Genomic DNA, 26,311 nt, shown 5'->3' with positions numbered 1-26,311 from the left:
GATTTCACAGCCAATAAATTTCTGCAACCAGAATGTAATTCAAGTTTCCCTTTATTTTTTCACACATGAAACCATGCCTAGTTCATTGAGTGGTTTCAGTAATGTACATATTCAGTTTTATAAGGTGGTAATGGAATTGCCCAGTTTCTTTCTTCTCAACTTCTTTGTTTCATTCCATGTGTCTTTTTAAAAATGGCACCCTTTCTTCAATCCTCAGTCACTGAGCAGCATATAATTATACTAATTATCATAATGGTCAATATAATGGCCCTGGAGATGGGAAGATCTAGGCACCCATCTCACTTCTGACACCAACTATAATCTTTATGACTGTGGGAAAGTTATTGAACCTCATTGAAACTTGTGTTCCTCATCTGTAAAATGAAAATCATAGGATTATAGCCTTAGAGTTGGAAGAGGTCATTTAGTTTAATTCCCTTATTTTACTTTTGAGGAAACTAAAACCCAGGGAAGTTAAGTGACTCGCCCAAGGTCACGCAGGTAGTATGTCAGAGGCAGAATTTGATTCCAGGTCCTCTGACTTAACAATTATTACACCTTCTCTCCCAACTACAGTGCCTATAGTTGTGATTATTGTGAGACTCAAAGAAAATAAGGAATGTAAAACACTGGACCAACTTTACTCTGCAAAGATGATGATGATGATGATGATGACGATGATGATGACAACAATAATGATAATAGGGCTTTACAAAGCACTTTCCTTATAAACTCCCCACCCTCAGCTCAGTAGTGCAGCCATTGTTATCCCCATTTTACAGACTAGAAAATGAAGAATGATAAAGTGATTTACCCAAGGTCATCCAACAAATAAGAAGCAATATTTGAGTACAATGAGCTCAGGACTTGACAATTAGTCATTGGTTCCTATTTTAAAGTAAATATCTTTCTTTACCACTGGGTAGTAGAGAGAACAGAATTTCCATCACTATATTTCATTGTGTAATTGGAGGCCAGGATGGACTCCAGCGTTATTTGGTCTGTCAAAGAGAGAAAGCCACAACAATGACCTAGACACTCCTCCCCAACCCCTGCCAATGGGCCAGCATCACAAGGCTGTCCTTGCCCAACTGTAGAGAAGCAGGTTAGATGGGATTTGGGGCAGGTGAGAACCATTGGTCTTTTTCTTTGCCCCTAGTGTCCATGCTGACTCTCTCTCTTTCTCTCCCATCCCCCACAGAGAGTGGTCCTTTCCTTTGATTTCCCATTCTATGGCCATCATCTGCGGCAGATTACCATAGCAACCGGAGGTAAGGCTGTGACTAGGAGCAGCCAGTAAGTGGGTGGACTGTGGGGGCTGGGGGTCCTTGGCCCATTCCTAAGGACTTTCCTTGGAGAAGCACTGTAATAAATACATAGGGGAGGGGAGGGTGCAAGCTTGACTCCTTCAATGACCTGATTCTCCCTAGGGAATGAGAGAAAGAAGGAGAAAGAAAAGGAGTAAGACAGGAAGGGAGGGACACAGAGAGGGAGGTGCATTCTCAGGGTAGTACTCTGGTGTTCAGAATTCTGAGAAAGAGTTCCCTTTTGCATGTTTCTGTCTTTGGATATTAGTGTTTAGGTATCTCTCTATTTTTGGTTGGGTTTAGTTGCTTCTGATTCTTTGTGACCCCATGTACCATAGCACACTGGGCCCTTCTATTCTCCACTATCACTGGAAATCTGTCCAAGTTCATGTTTATTGTTTCCATGACACTATCCATCTCATCTTCTGCCATCCCCTTTTCCTTTTTCCTTCAATCTTTCCCAACATCAGGATTTTTCTAATGAGTCCTCTCTTCTCATTACGTGGCCAAAGTATTTCAGCTTTGGCTTCGGTATTTGACCTTCCAGTGAATAGCCTGAATTAATTTCTTTAAGTATTGACTGATTTACTCTCCTTGCTTTCCATATATCTATGTGAGTACATATGGTGGGAGGTGGTGAGAGGATGAGAATGAGGGAATATATATAATCCATAGGGCAGTCTATTTCCCTGGAACCTTGGCCCAAAAGGCTCTGACTTCTATTGTGTTGTGGAAAATAAGAAACCCATATTTGATTTCTGCCTGTTTCCCAGAGTCTTCTCCACTCATCACCTGAGTGGAGGGGGAAATCTTTCTTATGCCCCATGCTCCATTCCAGATCTGTCAGGAGGAGAAAGCTAGGATTTACTCAGAGACACACTCAGGGATCCCCTTCCTCTCTCCTTCCCTTCCTCCCTCTCTTCCTTCCTTCCTTTTTTCCTTCCTTCCTTCCTTCCTTCCTTCCTTCCTTCCTTCCTTCCTTCCTTCCTTCCTTCCTTCCTTCCTTTTCTTTCTTGGTAAATTATTTTTCCAGTGAATGAAAATTCACTTTCTTTTCTTCTCATCTCTTTCCTATTGAAAAAGAAAAACAAAAGCCTTATAACAAATACATATAGCCAAACAAAACAAATTCCCACAGTTATCATGTCCAAAAAAATAAGTCTCAGTCTGCATTCAGAGACCCTTTTTCTATAAGATCCAGATTCAGGTCAGGGCGGGGGGCCACCTAGTGACCATTTCTCCTACTTTATATTATAGCAAGACAGCTGTAGAAGCCACCCTGCATTCAGTTATAGGCTTTGGACCAACAGCGATAGTTGACTCACAAGTCTAGGAGGAAGGAAGGAGGGAGATAGTACTATCTAATAACCATAACTCAAATGAATAATTACATAAAGAAAAAGAAAAGGGTCGACTGGCTACAGCTGCTAAAGAAGAAAAGTCAGATGAATTGTAGTGAGTCAGGTCTGTCCCCTGGAAAGCTCTCCCTCCTCATCTGTGACTTCTGACTCCCCTGCCTTCTTCTGAGTCCCATCTGAAATCCCACCTAGGGGCCAGTTAGGTGATGCAACAGATAGAGTGCTGGGTCTGGAGAAAGGAAGACTCCTCTTGGTAGGTTCAAATCTGGCCTTAGACACTTGCTAGCTGTGTGACCCTGGGCAAGCCCCTTAACCTCCTTTGCCTCAGTTTCTTTATCTGTAAAATGAGCTGGAGAAGGAAATGGAAAACCCCTCCAGTATCTTTGCCAAGAAAACCCCAAATGAGGTCATGAAGAATCAGACATGACTCGACTGAACAGTAAATGCTACCTTCATATTGGAAGCCTTTGCCAGTCTCTTAATTCTAATGTCTTTCCTCTGTTGATCATTTCCTTTTTATTCTGTATTAGGTTGTTTGTTTGCATGTTGTCTCCCCCAGTATACTGCTACTCCATGAGGACAGGGTCTATTACCTTTCTTTGTATTTCCTGTGCTTAGAACAGTGCTTGACACATGGTAGAGGCTTAATAAATGTTTATTTACCAGAAAGTGTACTGTGTATTTTTCATAATATAGATACAAGTCACTTTATATTGTTAACTCCATAATCAAACTGAATTAGGGATTTATTTCAAAATGACAAAATAGATAAGTAATTATATTTTTCACAATAGCCAGCTCTGGTTGATCTATTTCTGACACCTCTCTCTCCTTCCACCTCCCTCCCATAGGCTTCATCTTCATGGGGGATGTCATCCATCGGATGCTTACAGCCACCCAGTATGTGGCACCTCTAATGGCCAACTTTAACCCTGGATACTCCCCAAACTCCACAGTCACATACTTCGACAATGGTGAGACATACAAACCCCACTCCTGGCTCCCCCCACTAGATTTTCCCCACCAAGTGGAAAGAATTTCAAGGTGGAGAGTACTTTAGGACCCATCCCCATCCCCTACTCCTTTTGAAGTCATCTTATCCATTCCCCTACCTCTATTCCTACAACTACAGAGAATTGTTTTCTCCCCAGAACATCTCCTAGGCATCTTTCCAAGGAGAATAAAGTTTTCTTTCTTTTCATGTCAGTGGGTGGGAATAGGTGTGAAGAAAAAGACACGGCAGGATGTGCTGGGAAATGTTGAACACCAATTCTATATATGACACATTTTTAAGTTTAATCTGCATTAAAAATTTCTCCATCACTCTGTTAAATCTCAACAGCCAACAAAACAATCAATCAGGACTTGATTTGTAGCACTTTCCAACTTCCAAGATATAAATTCTGGCATGGAAAATTTAACAGTAGATTTTCACAGGGTCAGACTAGTTCCAATACACCCATGATTCACTCCTTGGAGACACAACCTATATGTGTGTAGTGTGGTATCATGAAAAGGGTGTTAGATCTGGCATCCTAAAACCTGGATTCAAATCCTCGCTCTACCATTTATTATCTGTGTGACCTCAGGCAAACCATTTAACTCCTCTGGGTCTCAGTTTCCTCATTTGTAAAAAGAGGGAATTGGACTAGAAAACTTCAAGGATCCCTTTTGGCTCTAAAATCTATGATCCTATGACCTTAGTATGCATTGGCCATACCCTTTGCAGGATCCCTCTCTCAGCCTCCCCACTGCCATCTTTCCTTCCCTTTTCAGCTGGGGTGTCTGCTCCTCTCCCTCAGGGACAGTCTTTGTGGTACAGTGGGATCACGTCTACCTCCAGGGCCATGAGAACACAGGTAGCTTCACCTTCCAGGCAGCTCTGCACATCGATGGCAGGATCGTCTTTGGCTATAAGGAGGTAAGTAAATGCAGAACCAGGATGCCCAATAGGAAAAGCACAATGTAATAAAAAGAACATTGGACCTGGGATTAAGAGAGATGTGAGTTCGAATCCTGCCTCTTGACACTCACTGGGTATGTGACAATGGACAAGCCAGTTTCTCTGAGCCAGGGTCTTCATCTATAAAATGGGAATAAGAATCAATAATAATAATAATAATGCCTGTAGTACCTGCCCCTTCCACCCCAATCCCCAGTGTGTTTCATGAGGAAATAGAAATGGCAGTAAAGAAAACAGAATTAAGAATAGTGGGCCAGACGAAACATACACCAAGATCTGTGCAGGAAGTGATGTAATCTTAAAGTTATCGAAGTATCAATTCTCAGGATATATTAACAATCCCGAATAATTAAGGGAAATCATGAGTGTTATTACTGCCCCCATAGGACGTGAAAGAGCTATCTACAACAACTTACCCATCTCATCTCTATAAAATCCTTTTTGCGAATAATTTATGCACTTATCTAGGGCATTCTTGATAAAAGAGAATAAGAAGAATAAAAAGAAGAAGAGAAGGAAGAAAAAGAGGAAGGAGAAGAGGGAGGAGGAGGAGAAGAACAAGAACAAGACAAGAAGAAGGAGAACAAGAAGAACAACAAGAAGAACAAGATGAAGAAAAAGAACAAGAAGAAGAACAAGAAGGAGAAGGAAAAGAAAGAACAAGAAGAAGGAGAAGAACAAGAAGGAGAACAAGAAGAACAATAAGAACAAGACGAAGAAAAAGAACAATAAGGAGGAGAAGAACAAGAAGGAGAAGGAGAACAAGAAGGAGAAGAACAAGAAGAAGGAGAAGAACAAGAAGGAGAAGGACAAGAAGAAGAAGGACAAGAACAATAAGAAGAACAAGATAAAGAAAAAGAACAAGAAGGATAACAAGAAGAAGAGCAAGAAGAAGGAGAAGAATAAGGAAGAAGAACAAGAAGAAGGAGACAAAGAAGAACAAAGTAGGTTTTGATGTAGTAGAGAAAGAGCTGACCTCAAAGCCAGCAAGACTTGGGTTCAGACCTTGCCTCTGACACATACTGACTGTGGCAATCAATGAGTCAACATTTATTAAGTGACTACTATGTGCCAGGCACTGTGCTAAGCCCTGGAATGACCCCCTATTACCCTGGGCAAGTGAATCAGTTTCTCAGTGCTCTAGGCAATCCTTCATTGCTCTAAGTTCCAGAGAAGGTACTGAACTTCATTGACAGAGGAAATCTCCTAAAGCAATGAAATCCCAGGTCCAGCTCCTATGCTTACTCTACAAGAGACCTACATCTTCATGGTCACACAGTTGTCTGAAAGGTCAGTCAGTCAGTTAATAAGTATTTATGATGCACCTAATTAATACATTCTAGGCCCAATGCTAAACACAAGAAGGTGAGGAGAATACAAGAGCCTACTGTACTTATTGTTATTTGGCTGTTTAAAAGGTATAATTCACAGATTCTGTCCACTGAGGAACCTTTTGGACTCCAAGTCAAATTGTAGACTTAATTTTTCAAAAAATATTTATTGTGAGCATTTTTTATTTTTTAAATTTTGAGTTCTGAATTCTTTCCCTCTCTCTCATCTCTCCCCCACCCACTGAGAAGACATTATGATATCAATCATACATGTGAAATCGTGCAAAACGTATTTCCTTATTAGCCATATTACAAAAAAGAAAAAAAGAAAAAAATGATCAGTTCTCTCTCTGGAAGTGAATAGTATTTTTCCTCATGAGTTCCTTTGGAATCATCTTGGATCATTTCATTGGTCAAAGTATTCAAGTCTTTAATGTGGAAATATGTTTAATATGGTGGTACATGTACAGCCTCTATCAGATGGCTTGCCATCTTGGAGAGGAGGGAGAGGAGAGAGAGAGGGAGAAAAAAATTTGGAACTCAAATCTTATGAAAGGGATTGTTGAAAACTATCTTTATGGAAGATCTTTATTGGAATATCTTTATTGGAAAAAATAAAATAATATTAAGTGGGGGGGGAAGTATTCAAGTATTTTACAGTCGAATATCATTACAACATTGCTGTGACTCTGTAAAATGATTTCCCAGTTCTTCTCACTTCACTTTGCATCCGTTTAAATAGTTCTTTCCATGTTTTTCTGAAACTACCCCCTCATCATTTCTTATAGCACAATAGTGCTCCTTCATAATTATGTTACAACTTGTTCAGCCATTCCCCAGTTAATGACTATCCTCTCAACTTCCAATTTTTGCCACTATAAAAAGCTACTATAAATATTTTTGTACATATATGTCCTTTTTGCTTAGTAGTGTTTGCTGGTAGTGTTACTGCTGAATCAAAGGTGATGCACAGTTTGGTCATAGTTCCAAATTGTTCCCCAGAATTGTTGGATCAATTCATGACTCCGCCAACAATGTACTTACTTTTCCTCACCCCCTTCAACATTTATCATTTCTGATATGTGTGAGATGGTACCTCAAAGTTGCTTTAAATTGCATTTCTCCTATAAGTAGAGATTTAGAGCATTTTTTTCCTATGACTATAGGTAACTTTGATTTCTTCTAAAAACTGCCTAGTGATAACCTTTGACCAATTTATCAATTGGGGAATGGCTCTTATTTTTATAAATTTGACTTGGTTGCCTATATATTTAAGAAATGGAGCCTTTATCAGAGAAACTTGTAAAAAAAATTTATATTACTTCACTGTCTATGGTACCTTTGAGCAAAATATAATTTCCCTGATTATCTCTTTTAATTAGTTCTATTTCTGCTTTTGCTTTGTCTGAGATCATAATTGCTATCCCTGCCTTTTTTACTTTAGCTGAAGCATAATGATTTATGCTTCAGCCCTTTATTTTATCTCTGTGTGTCTTTCTGATTCAAGTGTGTCTTTTGTCAACAACATATTGTTGGATTCTGATTTCTCATCCATTCTGCTATTCATTACTGTTTTATGGACTAGCTCATCCCATTCACATTCACAGTTATGATTAATAACTGTGTATTTTCCTCTATCCTTTTTTCTTCTTTTTTATTTCTTCTCTTTCTTTTCATCCTGTCTCAAATGTCTGTTCTGACCACTGCCTCTCTGAGAACTTTAAATGAAAATTTGCCTCATCTGGTTCCTTTTGCCAACCATGCAGTTGAACACCACAAACTTGTGAAATTCTCCCCAAACTAGCTCAACTTCTCACCATATTAACAGGCCCAGTACTGAAACACTAAAACATTTAATTGTAACTGGAAGAAATTTTTAAAGAAGCATAGATGTCTCAAATAGCAAAAACAGCACCGTCGATATTCACCAGCAAAATCAATTTTAGCCCCTTTCTCTCTGAGTAGTTTGGTAAACATGCCCCTCTAAACTCAATACTCTGATAGTGAAAGCAGGTACAAAATGGAGGTAGAATTAGGAATAGGGAACAGAATTCACCTTGTAGCCTCTGAATTTCCACTGGGATTGTCAGCCAGCGTCTGCCCCTCTGCTGCCACTTCGATGTCTGAAGCTTCAGGGACGTTACAGGATTCCTGGGTTCTTGACACTGTCCCTGTGGTCTTGAGTGCCCCTTGGTCTTTTCCCTTGGTCTTAACACCAGCAGAAACCATCATTAAAATCCTATCCTCTTAAGGTTAGGGAAGGTTACATAATCAGTGCATAAATAGAAATCTGTATGAAAAAAGAGGAAAAGGTGGAGGGAATGGTTGATACCCAAGCTACAGTCTCATCTCAGGTGACCAAAATAGGAAAGAATATACATATATATACATATAGATTTATATATGTGTGTGTATGTGTATATATATATACACACATACATACACACCTACACACAAACATAGTTAGGTATTGAAATACATTTCACTCAACAGGGAAATAAAGGAGAAGGAGAAATTGCAGAGAGAGTAAATTAAAAGTTTAATCCTGAGTAAAACAAATTCTGAGAATGTGCAGAAATATTTATAGCAGCTCATTTTGCAGTGGTAAAGAAATAGAACCTGGGGAGAAGCCTATTGACTTGAAGTTGAAGAATGACTGAAAAAGTTATGGCATATTAATATGATAGAATATTATTGTGCTATGAGAAATTATTTAGGGGATGGTTTCAGAAAAACCTAGGAGCTGATGCAGACTGGAGTGAGTAGAACCAGGAGAACAGTGTATACAAAGACAACAGTAGTGTGAAGACAAGTAATTTTGAGAAAAAGACTTTGGAATTCTGATCAGTATAATTAACCAACCCTGTTTCCAGAGAAGTAATGATGAAACATGGAACTTACCTCCTGACAGAGAAGAAAGATACAAGATAATATGTGTATATACATATATGTATGTATGTGTGTATATGCACACACATACATGTATGTGTATACACACACACACATATATATACATGTGTGTATACATATATATGTATACATATATGACATGGCCAATGCAGAAATTTTTATAAAAATCCTTGTAACAAGATTTTTTTTTAAATTAGGAGGAAGAGATAGAAGGTGAATTTTTGCTGATTGACAAAAATAAAATTTTAAACTCATTGTATTAAAAAATAAACGTATTTCTTGTTTGAATAATTTTTGCCATTACTGCCCTCATTCCAGAGTCATATTCCAGTAATGGGTCTCATCCCATGAGTCTCAATGATACCTATGAGGTCAAGTTTGCCTCCCAGTCTTAATGCAAAGCTCAGCTTGCTAACAAGATCCACATAGAAATCCCTAGTTCATCTTGCTGACACAGTGCACAAACCATATTCTACGTATTTGCGCACAGGCATCTGAGGCCTCTGCTTCTTATCACTAATTCCTTTCTTGGATTTTATCTCCTATGAATTTCTAGGTATCTCCACTGTTATTCTTCCTTGCTCATTGCAGTTTCTCTGTGGTATCTAGAATAACGGATATACATAACTACTTTTCTTTCTCACTTGTACTTTTCAGTTTAAAGTCCTTTTGATTAAATTTGCAAGTAAAGGGGCAAATCTATTTTTCCAGCCTTTCCAGATAGATATATCCCATCCCTTACCAACAGTCTGTCATTCCTACATTGTAAGCCACAATCCAAAATTCCAAATCCCATTCTCAGACACCATCTTCTTAAACAGCTTACAATAACTCCCCAGATCTGAGTCTCTCTTTTGGAGTTCTTGCCTTTAGTAGGCAGCCCGGATGATATCACCCCCTGCATTCCGAAATCGGAAGGTTCCTTCCATAGCCTTTGTAATTGTGAGCAATGCTGTCTAAGCTATTTTCTGGCCTTATAGTTTGTGTCCATATGAATCACTAGAAGTGGGTGATAAGTCACCAGGCTTGAAAAATCAGGTTCTCTGTTACGGTACATGCACATGTCTTGGAAAGGCAGAAGACCTGTCTATTGGTGTTATCAGGTTAAAAAATAGCTAATTGGGTATCCTTCAACAGGAAGTCACTAATCACTGTTACTTGTCTCCTTCTTCTGAACCTTAGGAGAACGGTCTCTCACCTGAGGATGCATGAGCATCTACATTTTTTTTTGGAGTAGCTACTTTCTCTTTGTAGTGCAGTTTTCTCCTTTTTAGAAAGAGCCTCATCTTTATTTCTTAGCTCCAATTCTTGATTGTAAGGGCTGACTCCCTTCTGTTTCCAAAGTTGCATTCCAAAAGTTGCTTCTTTCCTTGAGGAATTGTTTTTCTGTATCTCTCTGTCTAGAAAGGGTCTGCTCCCTAAATTGTGCCTCAGACTCTCTGGAAAGCAGACAGCCTGGTTTTTCTTTTCAAGGGCAGGGACTCCTAGGCAATCATGGAGCTGTTTTCCCAGAATCCACTGGATATTTATATATCCTCATGTAAAGAAGGGATCCACTGGTCATCTTGCTCCAGTTAAAAATGATTACCTTTGTTAAGTAAGAACTCTTCTTGATGGAATCAATCAGAACTTAGTATGAACAGGGCCTGTACAGCCCTTTCAATCAAAGCCAATGTGTGACAAACTTAGTTATTCCCTGAAGAATTTGTATAAAAAGAGTCTGAAAACAGAGAGGAAGGAGTGGGGTCATCACATCCTATATGAGGTCTTTCATAATCTCTCCCAGTTGTTAGTGCTTTCCCATCAAATTACCTTGCGTTTATTTTATATATGCTAGTCCAGTACCAAGGAACCACACCTGGACCCACAAGGGTTGCAGTCTATACCCAGACATTTGGTTACTGGACTAGATTTGATACTAAGGAAGCCTGACCTTTAATTAGAGGAGTTAGGTTTTCCATTCTAGAGCTTATTATTTCTGCTAACAAACTCCAAGCCTGTCATTTGGGGACAGTGCTATATATAGTAAAAGTTATACTTTCAAATCTAAGGGATTCCCCCAAAGTGGAGAGGGATAAAGTAAATGTCAAATGTCAATCAATCATAAGACAAGCAATTTATTCCTACACAGAAATATCTGCTAATCGTGGAAGAATCCCAGTGCACATTAATAAAATTACCCAGATTGACAGCATTGAGTTACTTAACTTATAACCATGGTAACAATAGACTGGGAGGATAATACTTAAACCTTTTAGGACATAAAACCATTTGCAGAACTGCTAATTAGCCATTTTATATTTCATCTGAGTTAGGCACTGTTCAACTATGTAGCCAACTCTGTCTTCTTTCCTTCTGCCAATCTCTCTGATACAGGATATTAGCAAAGATATTTATAACAAACTCTTGTTTACCATCAAGGACAGTGAAGCTAACACAGTTGTCTTCTTACTGCCATAGCCACTGTCACTTTGGGAATATAGCCACCACCTTAAAGGCCTCTTAGGATCCTTTTAGAATTTACAAGGTTCCTACCAGTCCTGGACACATTCATGACATTTGCCTAAGATCAGAAACAGATAATACAAAAGTAAAGGCAGCCAGTGACTCTTGGCATAAGCCCATTAAGTTGAATCCACATTCCTAATGGGGAGTGGAAAGCAGGTCACTATGATAATCATGGTTCTCCAACCTTCCTCTCTCCCCTCATTGGAGACACAGGATGCCTCTTGCAGAGCTGTGACCAAAAGAGTGGTGACTGGAAATTGTCTTTTTGAACAGATCCAGCTTCAAGCTCCCTTGCTGTTATCATGCTATCATGATAATATCTATCATGATAATATCTAATTCTTCTAGACCCTACCTTGAAATGCTCAGGGTTAGCATGGTTGACCAGAGAGGTAGAAGTGAAACTGATAGACAAAGAGAGTATTCAGGCTCAAGAAAAGTTGCCTTCACATAGCCCTAAGTCTCTCTGAGATTAGGCCACTAAGAGTACCTGAGTGGCTAAATCAAATCCGTCAGACCTTAGTGGAGAACGTTGGGTCAAGCCAACTGCAAGTTGGGCCAAGGGGCAGAGGCAAAGAAGTTTGGACTGCATTGGTGCCCATGGAATCATTAGCATGCATATAACACCAGACGACCTGAAGAAAGGCCCCCAGAATGTTGGCAGAATTCCTTATGGAGGATTTATAGGAGGGCAGAGATTAGATTAGAGTCCAAAAGGATAAGAGGAGCAGGTATAGGTTGTAATCTACTTTGATGGATGGTATGTCTACACTGATGCGATCATAAATCCATTGTGGTATTTATGTGTATACCTACCTTCCAGGGTTGTTATGAGGCTCAAAGGAATTAGAGCTTGGATCAGGGTTAACACATGTAGTAAGGGGCTTCAAAGACAAAGAATTATATAAATGTCAGCCATAATACTTATTACCATTCATATCCGCAATGAAACAAATGAATTGAGGTGAGGATGGGGATGTAGGGCTGGGTAGGAGATAGAGGAGAAGACACATACATGGAGGAGAGCCCTGGCATGATTAATTCAGAGATGCAATCTAATTTAGCTTTGGAATGTAATCAGTGATTTTGAGAGAAGGCTGTAACTTTATCCTCCAAATTACTTTTGGCACAGGATGACATGGAAAGAGTCATGCATTCTGTAGGCACATAGCAGCTGGCCCCCAAACTGTTGTTTGGCAGAAAGGATGAAAGATTTGCCACAGACAGTCCACAAAACGGATAATCATGAACTGACATACAACTGGTGTAACTTGTCAGGAAATGAAATCCAAATCCAAAAGAGTGCCTTAAGGTTTTAAAAATCTACTTCTAACCCTGAAGGATGAGTAATACAAGCCAGTGATATCCCCCTTTTACAGATGGGGAAACTGAGAAACTAAATGAGCACCTTATGGTTGTTGTTACTAACCCCATTTGGGGTTTTCTTGGCAAAGATGCTGGAATGGTTTATCATTGCCTTCTCCAGCTCATTTTACAGATAAGGCAAACAGGATAAAGTGATTTCCCCAGGGTCACACAGTTAGTAAATATCTGAGGCTGGATTTGAACTCGGGTCTTCCTGACTCCAGGCCCAGCACTCTATCCGCTGCACCACCTAGCAGCCCAGTGATCACAGGGCGGCTAAGTGTCTGAAGCAGGATTTAAACTCAGTTCTGCTGTTGTCAAATTCTGCACGTTAGCCCCTATATCAGGCCTTAAGGCTACATGGGGCCCTCTAGGTCCTCAAGTGAGGCCCTTTGACTGAATCCAAACTTCACAGAACAAATCCCCTTAATAAAAGGATTTGTTCTGGAAAACTTGGACTCAGTCAAAAGACCACACCAAAGACCTAGAAGGCCTCAAGTGAGGCCCTTTGACTGAATCCAAACTTCACAGAACAAATCCCCTTAATAAAAGGATTTGTTCTGGAAAACTTGGACTCAGTCAAAAGACCACACCAAAGACCTAGAAGGCCCCATGTGGCCTTAAGGCTGCAGGTTCCCCATCCATGCCCCATATCACATTGCCTGTCAAAGACTAAAACATTAGAAATGCCGTGGTATGACATAAATAGCACTGGTTTGAAGGTAAAAAGCCCTCGACTTATAATTCTGTCACAGACTACCCTAGACAAGCCCCTGGCCTCAGTTTCTTCAAATATAAAATACTAGATGCTCTAAGGTTCTTCTTAGCTCTGATATTCAGTGTTTTCTGGCCTAAGATTTCTTTCAGCTCTAATATTCTACGATTCGGTGACCCTGGAAAGCCTGTAGTCAATCAGTAGTGTATGAGCAGCCTCCAGAAATGTGTTCAACTTGCTGAACACTGTGAGAGACCCCGAAGTGGAAAGCAATTCAAAATACATATATACACATACCTTCATGTGCAAATCAGTTACAATGAATTAAATGCAAAAATAACTTGAGAAAGAAGTAGCTAGGTGGAGCAGTAGATAGAGCACCAACTCTGGAGTCAGAAGGACCTGAGTTCAAATGAGGCCTCAGACATCTATTAGCTGTGTGACCCTGGGCAAGTCACTTCACCCTGACTGCCTCTCCACCCAAAAACTTAGGAGGTCTGAGGGGATGCAGAGTAAGGAAGCGATTGATGTAATGGAGTTAATCTGGGAGGGCTTCCTGGAAGAGGGAATTTTTAAACAGGACTATTTTTGGAAGTCTTAAGATCAAAGGATTTAAAACTGAAACACCTCTTAGAAATCATAAAGTCTAATCTCTTCGTTTTACAGTTGAGATAACTGAGGTCGAAAGAGTTTAAGAGACTTCTCCAAGGCTATGCAGGTAGTATGAGGAGTGGAGCCAGGATTTTTAATGATAATAATAATTAGCGTTTATATAACACTTCAAGGTTTGCAAAGTGCTTTAAATGTACCATCTCATTTGATCCTCACAACAACCTTGTGATGTAATCCACATTTTATAGATGTGGAAACTGAGGCTGAAGAAAGTTCAATGATTGACCCAGGGTCATACAGTTAGTAAGTGTCCTAGGTGGGAGGTGAGCCTGGGTCTTCCTGGTTCCAAGTCCAACAATCTTTGCCCTGCATCACTTAGTGAACACAACCGATGACAGATATTGACTAGCTAGAAAATTAGGGTGAATCAGATGAGGGTAATTTAACGTAAGGGTCACTATAAAGTTTTAGACCTAGGTTCAGAAGTACAAGATGGAAGAGGCATGGCTAGTAAGAAATCTGTCTGGAAAAGATCTAGGAATTTTTGTGGAAATCAAACTCAAAATGAATTCACCATGTGATATGGCAGTCCTCAAAGCTCAAGCAATGTAGGGTTGCAACAAGAAAGGCCTAACTTTCAGAATAGACAGGTGATGATCCCTCTGTGCCTTGCCCTAATCAGATCTTATTTTGAATAAGATCTATTCTGGGCATCCCATTTTGAAAAAAAATATTAATAAGTAGGCAAGATGCCAGAAAGGAGAGAGCTAAATGATCAAATGGTCTTGAGGGCACGCTATTTAGCCATTGGTTGAAAAAATTAGGGATGGTTAACCTGGAGAAGAGGAACATCATGACAATTGCCTTCTAGTATTTTCTTTTTTTTTCCCCTGAAAAGGCTTATATTCTAATGGTGGAGATAAAACTGTTTTTTTTTGTTGTTGTTAATTCATTTTTAGTTTTCAACATTCACTTCCATAAGTTTAAAATTTCCCCCCCTCCCTCCCCAAGGTGGCCTGAAGTCTAATATAGGCTTTACATGTATATTGTTATTAAACATATTTGCACATTAGTCATGTTGTATAGAGGATTTATAATGAATGGGAGAAACCATGAGGAAGAGAAAACAAAACAAAGCAAAACAAAAAAAGAAAATAGTTTGCTCTACTCTGCATTCAGATTCTATGGTTCTTTCTCTGGACGTGGATGAGATTTTCTATCATGAGTCCTTTGGAATTGTTTTAGGTCCTTGCATTGCTGAGAAGGGCTAAGTCTGTCAAAATCAATCAGTGCAGACTATGGCTGTTACTGTGTGCAGTGTTCTCCTGGTTCTGCTCACTCAGCATCAGTTCATATAAACCTTTCCAGGTTTTTCTGAAGTCTTCCTGTTCATCATTTCTTATGGCACAGTAGTATTCCATTAAATTCATATACTACAACTTTTTCAGCCATTCCCCAATTGATGGGCATCCCCTCAATTTCTAATTCTTGGCAACCACAAAGAGAGCTGCTATAAATATTTTTGTACACGTGGGGCCTTTTCCCATTTTTATAATCTCCTTAGGATATAGCCCTAGAAGCAGTATTGCTGGGTTAAAGGGTATGCACATTTTTATAGCCCTTTGGGTGCTTTCTGGTATTTTTTAAACTAGATGGAAGAAGGATTAGACTGTTCTCCTTGACTCTGAAGGCAGAATCAGAATCAATGGGTCAAAGGATCAGAGTAAAGTTTCAGCTTAATATAAGGAAAAACTTCCTAATCAGGGTGCCTTGGGAGACAGTGGGATCCTCCAGCTGGAGGTCTTTGAGTCAAAGTTGGTTGGCCACTTGTTAGACATGTTACAGTAGGGATGCTTTTTCAGGTTTGGGTTGGACTGGATGATTGCTCAAGTCCCTTTTAACTCAGAAATTAAGTTATTCTGTGAGTTCTTTGATTCCAAAGTACTCTTCCAGCGTGTGCATAATGCATAATACATAATACATAATGTATGGCCTTAGTAGAATAGAGGGAGATGGGGTTTCAGGTAGAAGATATGGGTTGAGCAAAGGCATGTAGGGTGGTCCAATATAGAGGATAGCGAACAAACTGATTGAAGTAAAAGAGACATGAATTGAGGGATAAGAGAATGAACCATTAGTGGAGTGTTCTTAAATGTCAAGATGAGATGTTTAGATTTGATTCATTGGGCACTAAGAGGTCACCTTAGGAGCTCAGTCTAAAACCTCTGCATATGTTGTAGGGCTAGAAGGAATTACCCAAGTGGAGAAGTGTGGGTTTGTTTTTGGGTACAGGGGAAGAAGAGCTCTTCAGGGCTGGGGATTACCTTTGGGATATAGAGGTCATGTCATTCTGCCTGTCCTTGTCTCTCCTAAGTGATGTGCCCATCCAGACCAGGTCTCTTCAGGATCTTCTCCCCCTTTCAGATCCCAATGTCCGTCCTGGACATCAATTCTACCCAGCACCCTGTCAAAGCCGGCCTGTCTGATGCCTTCATGATTCTCAGTCCAGCCCCTGACATGCCAGGTGAGTCTTCAGGGCCCAAAGGAGGGTACACTCAGTGTGGACTTGGCCTCCTCCTTACCTCCCAGGGTGGGTAGATGGTTACTGACTCAAGTGGTGAGGACTGGATGTGACTGGAGACCACCCTGCCATGTCCAGTTACTTCTTGGGTTCAGGGATCCCCAAAGTCATGATATCTGATGATTAGATTGTTTTCTGTTTCCCAAGGTGATTGGATAATTTATCCACAGCATTTACCCAGCGATCTGTGAATTGCTCTTTCTTAGGCATTCCACTTTGCTTTTTGCTCTCAGATGTCTGGATGTATTTGCTTATTTTATTGTGTTAGAACACAGTGTATTAAGATAATATTATAAGATAGACTCTTTGTTCTGTAAGCAAGGGAAGGTCTTAATGCGATCAATCTGTCAACAAGTATTTACTAAACATTTATTATGTGCCAGGTGCTTTGATGGCCTCTAAGGATACAGTGAAAGATACCTTGACCTTGAAAAGTTTGTATTCTAGTGAGTGGGAGAGATATGACGTATTTGTGAAAAAGCAAATAGAATATTTATGCAAGATAAGTATGAAGTGATGGGGAGGCGACAATAACAATTTGCAGAATCAGAAAAGACCTTTTGAAGAAAGTGGCATTAGAATTGGACCTTGAAGGCTACATGAGGTTTCTAGAGGCAGAGGTGAAGAGTGAGAGCCTCCTAGGCATGGGGCATAGCCCGTGTAAAGGCACAGAGGTGGAGATAGCAAGTATGCTATTTTGGTGAAAGTGTAAAGTGTGTAAGGAGAAGTAATAAGTAATCAATCTGGAAAGGTGAAGTAGTAGAGAGGCAAGAGCACTCCACTGGAAGCTAGGGAAGTTGGATCCAGTCCTGCCACTACCTTGTGACCTGGGGGAAGGTCAATTCAACAAGTGTTCCTTAAGCACCTGTAGTTGCTGTTCAGTCAGGTCTGACTCTTCCTGACCCCATGGTAGGCAGAAGTCAAGAAGAGGCAGCTGACTTGTACAGTCTTCTGTGGGTCCATGGATTTCCTTTAGGGAGAACGCATTGGATGGGATTAGTTTCCCCAATTATTCCTCCCAACAGTGGAAGGGGCTTCGTTGTCATGGCCAATTCAGTCCTCAGCTGACTGGGGAGGAGGGAAGTTGAATGGGAGTACAGTCTGGGGTTGATTTGTCCAAGAGTGCTGGCTTTAGGAAAACATATTAGGCCTGTGTCTAAAACTAAAAAAAAAAAAAAATTTTTTTTCTTTTTAGTTTGCAAGCAGGCTGATTATCAGGCAGCCATCCCTACAGCTAAAGGCCATTGTATTCTCTTAACAAGGCTGGCCCTAGAAAGTACTGGGGTGAAAGTTTTAATCTCAGCACCTCAAGACACATGTTCTATCCTCTATTTTCCTTCCTCATGAATTCCAGAGCCTCTGTAGAAGCATGTTCCTCCTTCTCCCTTATTAAACCTTGCTCACAGATAAGGAATCCACCATTTACATTTTTGTATGAATAAATTCTTCCATTAATGTCCTCCTTGCATGGAACTAGCCCTGGGTTCTCAAAGGCTAAACCAGAAGATTATAATCTCTGTCATTTTCTGCCAGGCTGGAATGGCTTTGTATATGGACTTTGCAATAGATAACAGTCTGTTATATATTTGAAAGCTATCTCCTCCATGAAGTTTTCCCTGATGTCGGCCCCCCCCCCTGCCAAGTCATTGTTGACCTTGGACCTGGCATCATAACTCTTTGTTTTGCAACTGTGCATAGTTAGCCTTCTCTTGTGTCTTATTCTCCTTTTAAACTATATGTTCTCTGAGGAGAGAGATCATTCTAGTAAGGTGGAACACACAATTGGTCAGAACCAACTCTGAGCAACTTTGAGTATGATCCATCGAATGGATAAACCAATAATCTCTGCTTCATCTAAACTTTTCATCTCCCCCAGCTCCTGAGGCAACTGTAAGACAGATAAACACAGCACACTAGAGGGCTGCTAGTACAGGTTCACTCTTGATTTGGTCAGACAGGAAAGACACTAAGAAGGGGTTAATAATCTTACTTTCTTCTAGTCTAGTTTTCTCAGAAGAGGATTGCTGATAATGGGAGCACAAACTTCTACAACATTCCCTAATCACCCTTCTCAAAGGGGCAGGTGAGAAGGGGGGCAACTACCCCTATGTCTCTATGGGGTCAATCAAGACAGGTGCAAATTGTGCTTCTGCTAAATCCCCTCAAGCCTCAATGGGGGCCAGTTGAGGCAAACACAGATTCCCCCCAAGCCTTGATGGGGGCCTATCAAGGCACACGCAACATTCCCGCTTGTGCGTTCAACCCTAAGCTTCCCCCCAAGCCTCAGTGGGAGCCAGTTGAGGCACACACTTTTGTGCCATGGGTTCCCCATTCACTGTCTAGTGACCACCTATTTTATAGATGAACAAAGAAGGCATGTTGCCAGCAACAGCCTCCCAAGTTTACATCGCCTCATCCCTGTATCTCACTGGGCAGCTGCAGTGGATGTTTATATTATCTATCGTTATATAACTATGGGCACGCATGGTGGAGATGTTTTGAACCGTAACTGTGGGATCTCATATCTAGCACTTGGGAACTGTTGGTTGTTATGGCTATGGATCCTGGGAAACTGAACTCTGAGAAATAACAACAAAAATTCACTTCACACACACTAAAATCTACCTTACCTATACTAAAATTCACCTTACATACAGCAGTCCTAGTTCTTAAGGATCTTATCTTCTATCAAGGGAAATAAATTATATTTATAGTAGTATAAACAAAATCAATTCAAGGTCATGGGAGGAGACAATAAAAGAGGGGTCAGGGAAAGCTTCACATAAGAGATAATATTTGAACTCAGCTTTGAAGAAAACTAGGGATTTTAAGAGGCAAAGGTAAGGAAGGAGAGAATGCATTCTAGACATGGAGAACATGTGCATGCAGACAAAAGAGGAAAGATCTTGAATGTGTAAATGAACAAAAAGTTGTCATTGGATGTCCCTGCCTGTCTGGACCTGGTTGGGAAAGGCACCATTACCAGGTAAGTCATGTAGTGGATAGAGCTCTGGGTCTAGAGTCGAACCTGAGTTCAAATTCAGCCTCAGATACTTACTAGTTGGATAATCTTGGGCAAGTCGCTTAACTTCTGTTTGCCTCACTTTCCTCAACTTTAAAATGGGGATGATAATAGCACCTGCCTCACAGGGTTGTTGGGAAAATCAAATGAGATAATGTCTGCAAAGCTCTTAGTACAATACATAGTAAGTGCTATTTAAATGCTTTTATTATTATTAATCCAACTTCAGACACTTACTACCTGTGTGGCTCTGGACAAGTCTGTCTGCCTCGATCGCCTCAACTTTAAAATGGGGGTTGTAATATGACTACCTGTTTTAAGGATCAAATGTGTAAAATGCATAGCAGAGTTCCTGGCACATACTGGGTATTTAATAAATGTTTCCTTCCTTCCAGATGAAGATTTTTTAAAAAAAGATAACAAGCATTTATTTATTTGCTTTTTCTTTTCATCTACTTTTTTATTTTTGGTTTTCAACATTCACTTTTATAAAAAAAGGAAGGAAGGAAAGTCAGTTGGGGATGCAAAGTTTAATTATCAAGGCAGAGTGAGAGTATAAGGGAATTCCACCAGAACAGACAGGTGTTTAAGGATCCTAAGAATTATCCTAGACTCAGAGGAACACATATTTGGAACTGAAATGGACCTTGGAGGTCAACCTCCTTATTTTATAGATAAAGAAAATGAGACAAGCAGAGGTAAAATGTGTTGTCAAGGATCTCAATTACTAAGTGTCTCAGGCAGGATTTGAACTTGGGTCTTCCTGTTGCAAAGTCCACTGCTCTCCACTCTGGGCCAGTCTTCCTGCTAGCCTTTTCTCATCTGTGTATCAGAGCCCCACTGAAATGGGAGGGGTTAACAGCCAGTGATCCGAGTCACAGACAGGAGAGGAGTTCTTGTGAGAAGCTGGTGTTTGTGGAAGACATTGATGGAACAATCTAAGGGAAATCACATTGAGCAAATGGGGGTGGGGGAGTGGGGCCACGGAAGGAAGCCGAAATGTCAAATTGAATGAAACAGACGGGAGCAGAAACTCAACCAGAGCCAAGTCAACTGAAATAGAATACCAAGAGAATTGGACCAAGGCTAGGATGGAAAATCAGAAAAAAGAAAAAAAACTACCAAAGAATGTAGAAGAATGAAGTCCTGCCTTCATCTTCAGATATTGTAGGGACAGAGGAGCCTCAAAGCCACACTCTAGGATCAAATATGAGTCTGACCAATCTATGGCTGGTTTTCTTTAGCCCTTGCCATCTGACTCATATAAGGAGTTATCCAAATTATAATTAATTATCTTATATTAATTGTAATAGAATCATGATCATCTTATTTTAATTATAATAGAATTATAATTATCTTATTTTAATTATAATAGAATTATAAATAATTATCTTATCCAAAGAACTAGCTTTAGAGTTGGAGGTACTGGTTCAAATCTCACTTCTAGTAATTTTTGCCCATGTAACCTTGAGCAGTTTGATTTTTTAAAATTAAAGGGGGCCATCCCTTGAGTAACTACTTGAAGAGGCCTATTCATTGAATGGGTATATCTCACTCAAAGTGAGAATGTGACAAGATTTTAGCCTAAAATGACCAAAGTCCCACATTGCATCCTGGGCTATCTCCAGTCATTCTGATGAATATCAGGCCACTGGACCCAGATGGCTCAGGAGAAGAAAGTGAGGTCGGTGACCTTGCACAGCCCTCCTTCACTCAAATCAAAGTCAACTGCAAGTCATGTCATCATCTTCATGTCATGGTCTCTTCAAGAACAAAGGACAAACACACCAACAATAACCTTGAGCAGATCAGTTAACCTAACCTGGGTCTCAGTTTCTTTATCTGTAAAAGGAGGGCCTTGGAGGCCCTTTCAGTTCTAGATCTATGAGGCCAAAGAAGTTATCCAAGCTTGCGTTGGTATATGGATTTATAGTTTCACTTTTAGTATATTTTCACATTTGCATCTCACAACAACCATATGGGTTAGGTAATAGAAATAAGGACTGACACTTTGGTTTCACTGCTATGGAGAACTTACTGGTGAGGAAACTCACTCTACCTATGCAGGTCAACACTTTCTCTGCAAATTAGTTTTACAGAATCACCTAGATCACAGAGTGACTAAGTGGCCCATCCAGAGTCACAGACACACTAGACATAGCCAGCATGCGTCAGAAGCAGGACTTGAACTCAAGTCTTCTTGGCATTGAGGATAATTTTAGGTTCACTATGCTTTGCTGCCTTTTGGGTAAGTAATACCCATTATACAGATGAGAAACCTGAGACTTAACATGATTTAAATGATGTAATACGCGGTGTTGTATAGTGAAATTGTGTAGGATTTGGTATCTGAGGATGTGGCTTCAAATTCTGCCTCTGCATCTTACTACCTGGGTGACCATGAGCAAGTTACTTACCTTTTTCTGGGTCTCCATTTTCTTATCCATAAAACAAGGGGGTTAGAACAGACCAGCACCGTTCTTGGAGCCAGGGTAGGAGGGAGCAAGGGAAGGACTTTAAATCCACTTCTGGCATTTACTGTCTTTGTGATCTTAGGCAGCTCTCAACTTTCTTGGGCCTCAGTTTCTCCATATATAAAGTGAGAAGGATAGCTAGGTAGCACAGTGAGTAGAGCCTGGAGTCAGGAGGACCTAAATTCAAATCCAGCCTTAGACACTTACTAGCTGTCACTTTAACATGATTGCCTCAATTTTCTTATCTTCAAAATGAGCTGAAGAAGGAAATGGCAAACCATTCCAGTATCTTTGCCAAGAAAATCCCAAATAGGGTCATGAAGAGTCAGGCACAACTAAACAACCACAGATGGCATTTAAGGCTCTTTACAACCTGGCCCCTTCTTTCACACTTTTCTTCCCTCCATACACTCTACAATCCAGCAATACCAGCTTACCACAACAAGTGCCTCGTAGACAACATTCTATTTTCCATCTCCATTCCTTTGCATTTGGCTGTGTCTAAGTAAATGGGGGCACTGACCTAGGGTAGTGTGAGTGAGAAGGAGACATACAAAAAGATATTGTGAAGGTAGAAATGTCACCCTATGGTAACTGACCACGGTGGGGTAGCTGAGAACAACAAGTTAAGGAGATGATAAAGTTGTGAACCTGGGTAGCTAGAAAGATGGTGGTTCCCTCTTGGAAAGTTTAGAAGGGAAAGAAGTTTGGAGGGAAGAATTCTGTTTTGGATATGTTGACTTTGACATGCCTATTCCAGGCAGCTTGAAATGCCCAATAAGCAGCCAGAGGTGAGGGATTGAAGCTCAGAGGATGGAACTAGGGCTCCCTATGTAGATGGAAAATTATCTGCAATTCATAGAGATGACAAATGACCACATGAGAACCAATGAAGTCAACAAGAGAGATAATGTGGAAAGAAAAAAGGAAAGGGCCCGGGACAGAGCCTCAAAGAATGCTCCCAGCTAGGAGGCAAGACAAAGATGAACGGACGGCACAGGAGACAGATGAAGTAGTCAGAAGGGTAGAGAGGAAACTAAGAGAGGAGACAGCATCCAGCAGGAGGTGAGGAACAATGTAGTGGACCAAGTCTGGCATGGTCTTATGACTTCTACCAGCTCTGTGCGATAATATGTGAATAGAAGAGAAGGAGGCAGATGGTGGAAGTGATCTAGAACCAAGTTTGGCAAAGTTTGATTGGCAATAGAACAAGAAGGCAAGGCATTAGAGAGTAGAGTATTTTCTATAGAGTATTCTCTATATTCTCTAGTATAGAGTTGAACTGGTTCACTAGAGGACCCAGACCAGGAAGAGGAGAGAGTGTAGCCAGTACAGGAGGGATAACCTGGGAAAGTATTGAGGAACGGAGTGACTGAGGTCCTAGTGAGAACAGGATTAGGGGTCAAAAGGCATAGGGAAAGATAGAATGATAAAAATTTATGTTCAGATGAAAGAATATCAGGGTATGTGAATATGGAAATGGAATGCTTGTGTGTGATGGCAAAATCAAGGGTATGAGGCTTCAACAATGCAAAGGAAAAACAACAAAAACAAAAACAATCTTGTGTGTAAATCTGAGATGGTGTATAGGAACAGATCAAGAGAATTGAGTAGATTGCAGAACTGGGAAGTTAGAATATTTGAGGGACCATCAACATGGATGTTGAAGTGTGCTAGAATGAGGGCAGGAATATGGGTGGAGAGAAAGACATTGATCAAGGAACTGAATTCATTGAGAAAGGAAGAAAAATGATCTGGAGGTCAGTAGAAAATGACCACCAGGATCTGATTGGATGAGAGCATAAATCTCAAAGGAGGGGAGGTTACAGAGTGATGTGGTAAAGGGATAATTGGACATGGTAATGAAGAAAAAAAGGCTATTCCTATTCCCCCCATCATGACCAATGAGTCAGTGCTGGAAAGGATGTCCAGGAAAGCAATGTCATCAGGATGAGGCTAGGTCTCAATGACTGTCAGCTTTAAATCTTTGATCTGTGGTCCAGTTTGTTGTTGTTTAGTCATTTCAGTCGTGTCCCACTCTTCGTGACTGCATTTGGGATTTTCTTGGCAAAGATACTGGAGAGGTTTGCCATTTCCTTCTCCAGCTCATTTTACAGATGAGGAAACTGAGGCAAGAGGGTGAAGTGACTGGCCCAGGATCACACAACTATCAAGTATCTGAGGTCAGATTTGAACTCAGGAAGTCTTTCAGACTCTAGGCACTCTATCCACTGAGCCACCTTGTTGTACCTATGACTCTATATCAGAAGACAGTATGGCATGGTGCTTCGTTTGGAAGACCTTTGTTCAAAACCTGAATTTACATTGCATCCTGTTTTGCATTTATTAACTGTGTGATCGTAGAAAAGTCATTTATCCTCTCTTAGTCTGCTTCCTCATCTATAGAATGGGAATAATAACTCACCCACCTCTCAGGGTCATTTTGAGACTCATGAGATGATGTGGAACACTTTGCAAGGCTTAAAGTGCTATATAAATTTCAGCTATCATCATCATCATCATTGTTTCCTCTTTTGATCCTTACAACAGTCCAATGAGGTAGACAGGATGGGAGATATTCTCCCCATTTTACTGAGTTTTAGAGGGGTAAAATTATTTGCCCAAAGGCAGCACTTAGCACAGTTCTTGGAGCACAGTAAGGACTTACTAAATCTTTATTGATTGGCTGACTGGATGACTGATGAGAGACTGAGCAGGGTCTAGAACTAAGGTCTCCGATTCCTCGTTTAGGACTCTTCCCCCACCCACTTGAGGAGAAGCATAGTGAAATAGAGAGAGGGCTGGATTTGAATTTGCACGACTTGGGTTTGAATACCAGGTACCATCTGTGTGACTTTGGGCAAGTCATTTAACCCCTCTGTTCCTCAGTTTCCTCATCTGCAAAATAAGGGAATTGGACTGCATTGTCTCTGAGGACCTTTCCAGTTCTGGATCTAGACCATTATTTCTATGATATGCTCCGTTGCCTGTTGCCATCATCTGACTAGAGTAAGGAGAGAAGGTACTCGTGTGTGTGTGTGTGTGTGTGTGTGTGTGTGTGTGTGTGTGTGTGTGTGTGTGGAGGGGGAGAGGGAAGAGAATTATCTAATGAAAAATAACAGAAACTCCAGACCTAGGGAGCAGAAGCTATATGTGCCTTAGGACTGATCATGTTGCAATGCTGGAAAGAAAAAAAAATCCCTCTTGTCTTCTCCACTCAGCAGCAATATGATGGACCCTATTAATCAGTACTTTTAGAGGAGGAATGAAAGACATATTGAGAGGCAATCTGGGGTAGTAGACAGAACACTGGACTTGCAGTCAGGAGGACATGGGTTGAATCCTGCGTCAGACAGGCACTAGTTGTGTGATCCTGGGCTAATCATTTAACCTCTGTGGACCTTATTTACCTCATCTTTAAAATGAGTCGAGGGGGTTGATAATCTATAAGGATCCTTTCAGTTCTCAATCTGTGGGCTTCTAAGTCATGGTCTGATTAAGGGATCCATTAATGTCCCCTATAACCATTTAATTAACATAAAGTTAAACTTCCACCATATACCAGTGCCTACTAACTACATGTCAGCTGACATCCCATAACTCCCTGAAGAATTAATGTTAAAAGAGAAAAAATTTTTAAAAAAGAGTTAATGTTGCTGGGTGAAGTGATATGGAAGGAAGTTACCAAGGCAAGAAAGGAGCTTGGGAAAGGAAAAAAACCAGAAAACTAGAGGCCAACAGAGATGTAGGAGTTAGAGGGCCAGTCCCCAGAGCTGAGTCATAGAGCCCCAGAAACTAAACTTGTGAATGACAGAGAAAGAGGGCAGCCAATTAGCCAACATGGCCAAAGGCTGTTGGAATGATTCTGGCTGAGGGTCTCTCCTCATTTCCTCAGCTCCCTGAGGAGTTAGGAAGACTGCTAAGAGATCCACTTAGTGATTCAGGAAGAAGAAATGTGTCTCTGTTCCTTGGGTTCATGTTTATAAACATTTGACAAGGGCAGAGATTTTGAGTTGTTGGGAAAGAATGAATTGAGATGATTGCTTCTGAAATATCCTGTACTTGTTTCCAAAATATCCCATGCTTGTCTTCTAAATACACTATGCTTGCTTCCGAAATAACCTATGCTTGCCTCTGATGCAAAAACAGTCATGGAAGAACTGCT

The 26,311-nt window shown here is 40.5% G+C and overlaps 1 protein-coding gene across 2 annotated transcripts in view; it reads left to right on the top strand.

The window, feature by feature from the left end:
• Positions 1–26,311, top strand: part of PLXDC1 (plexin domain containing 1) — a 90,226-nt gene that overhangs the window by 28,637 nt on the left and 35,278 nt on the right. For both annotated transcript variants that reach the window (XM_072646274.1, XM_072646273.1), the window contains exons 4-7: positions 1,202–1,271; positions 3,517–3,639; positions 4,468–4,586; positions 16,494–16,593. In XM_072646274.1, the coding sequence (XP_072502375.1) occupies positions 1,202–1,271; positions 3,517–3,639; positions 4,468–4,586; positions 16,494–16,593 (412 nt within the window). The remainder of the gene's footprint in view (positions 1–1,201; positions 1,272–3,516; positions 3,640–4,467; positions 4,587–16,493; positions 16,594–26,311) is intronic.

The sequence above is a fragment of the Notamacropus eugenii genome, chromosome 2, assembly GCF_028372415.1.
Source record: "Notamacropus eugenii isolate mMacEug1 chromosome 2, mMacEug1.pri_v2, whole genome shotgun sequence".
In the NCBI taxonomy this organism is placed as follows: Eukaryota; Metazoa; Chordata; class Mammalia; order Diprotodontia; family Macropodidae; genus Notamacropus; species Notamacropus eugenii.
Note: the sequence above shows the minus strand (reverse complement) of the source record. Positions and strands in the feature narration are given on the sequence as shown.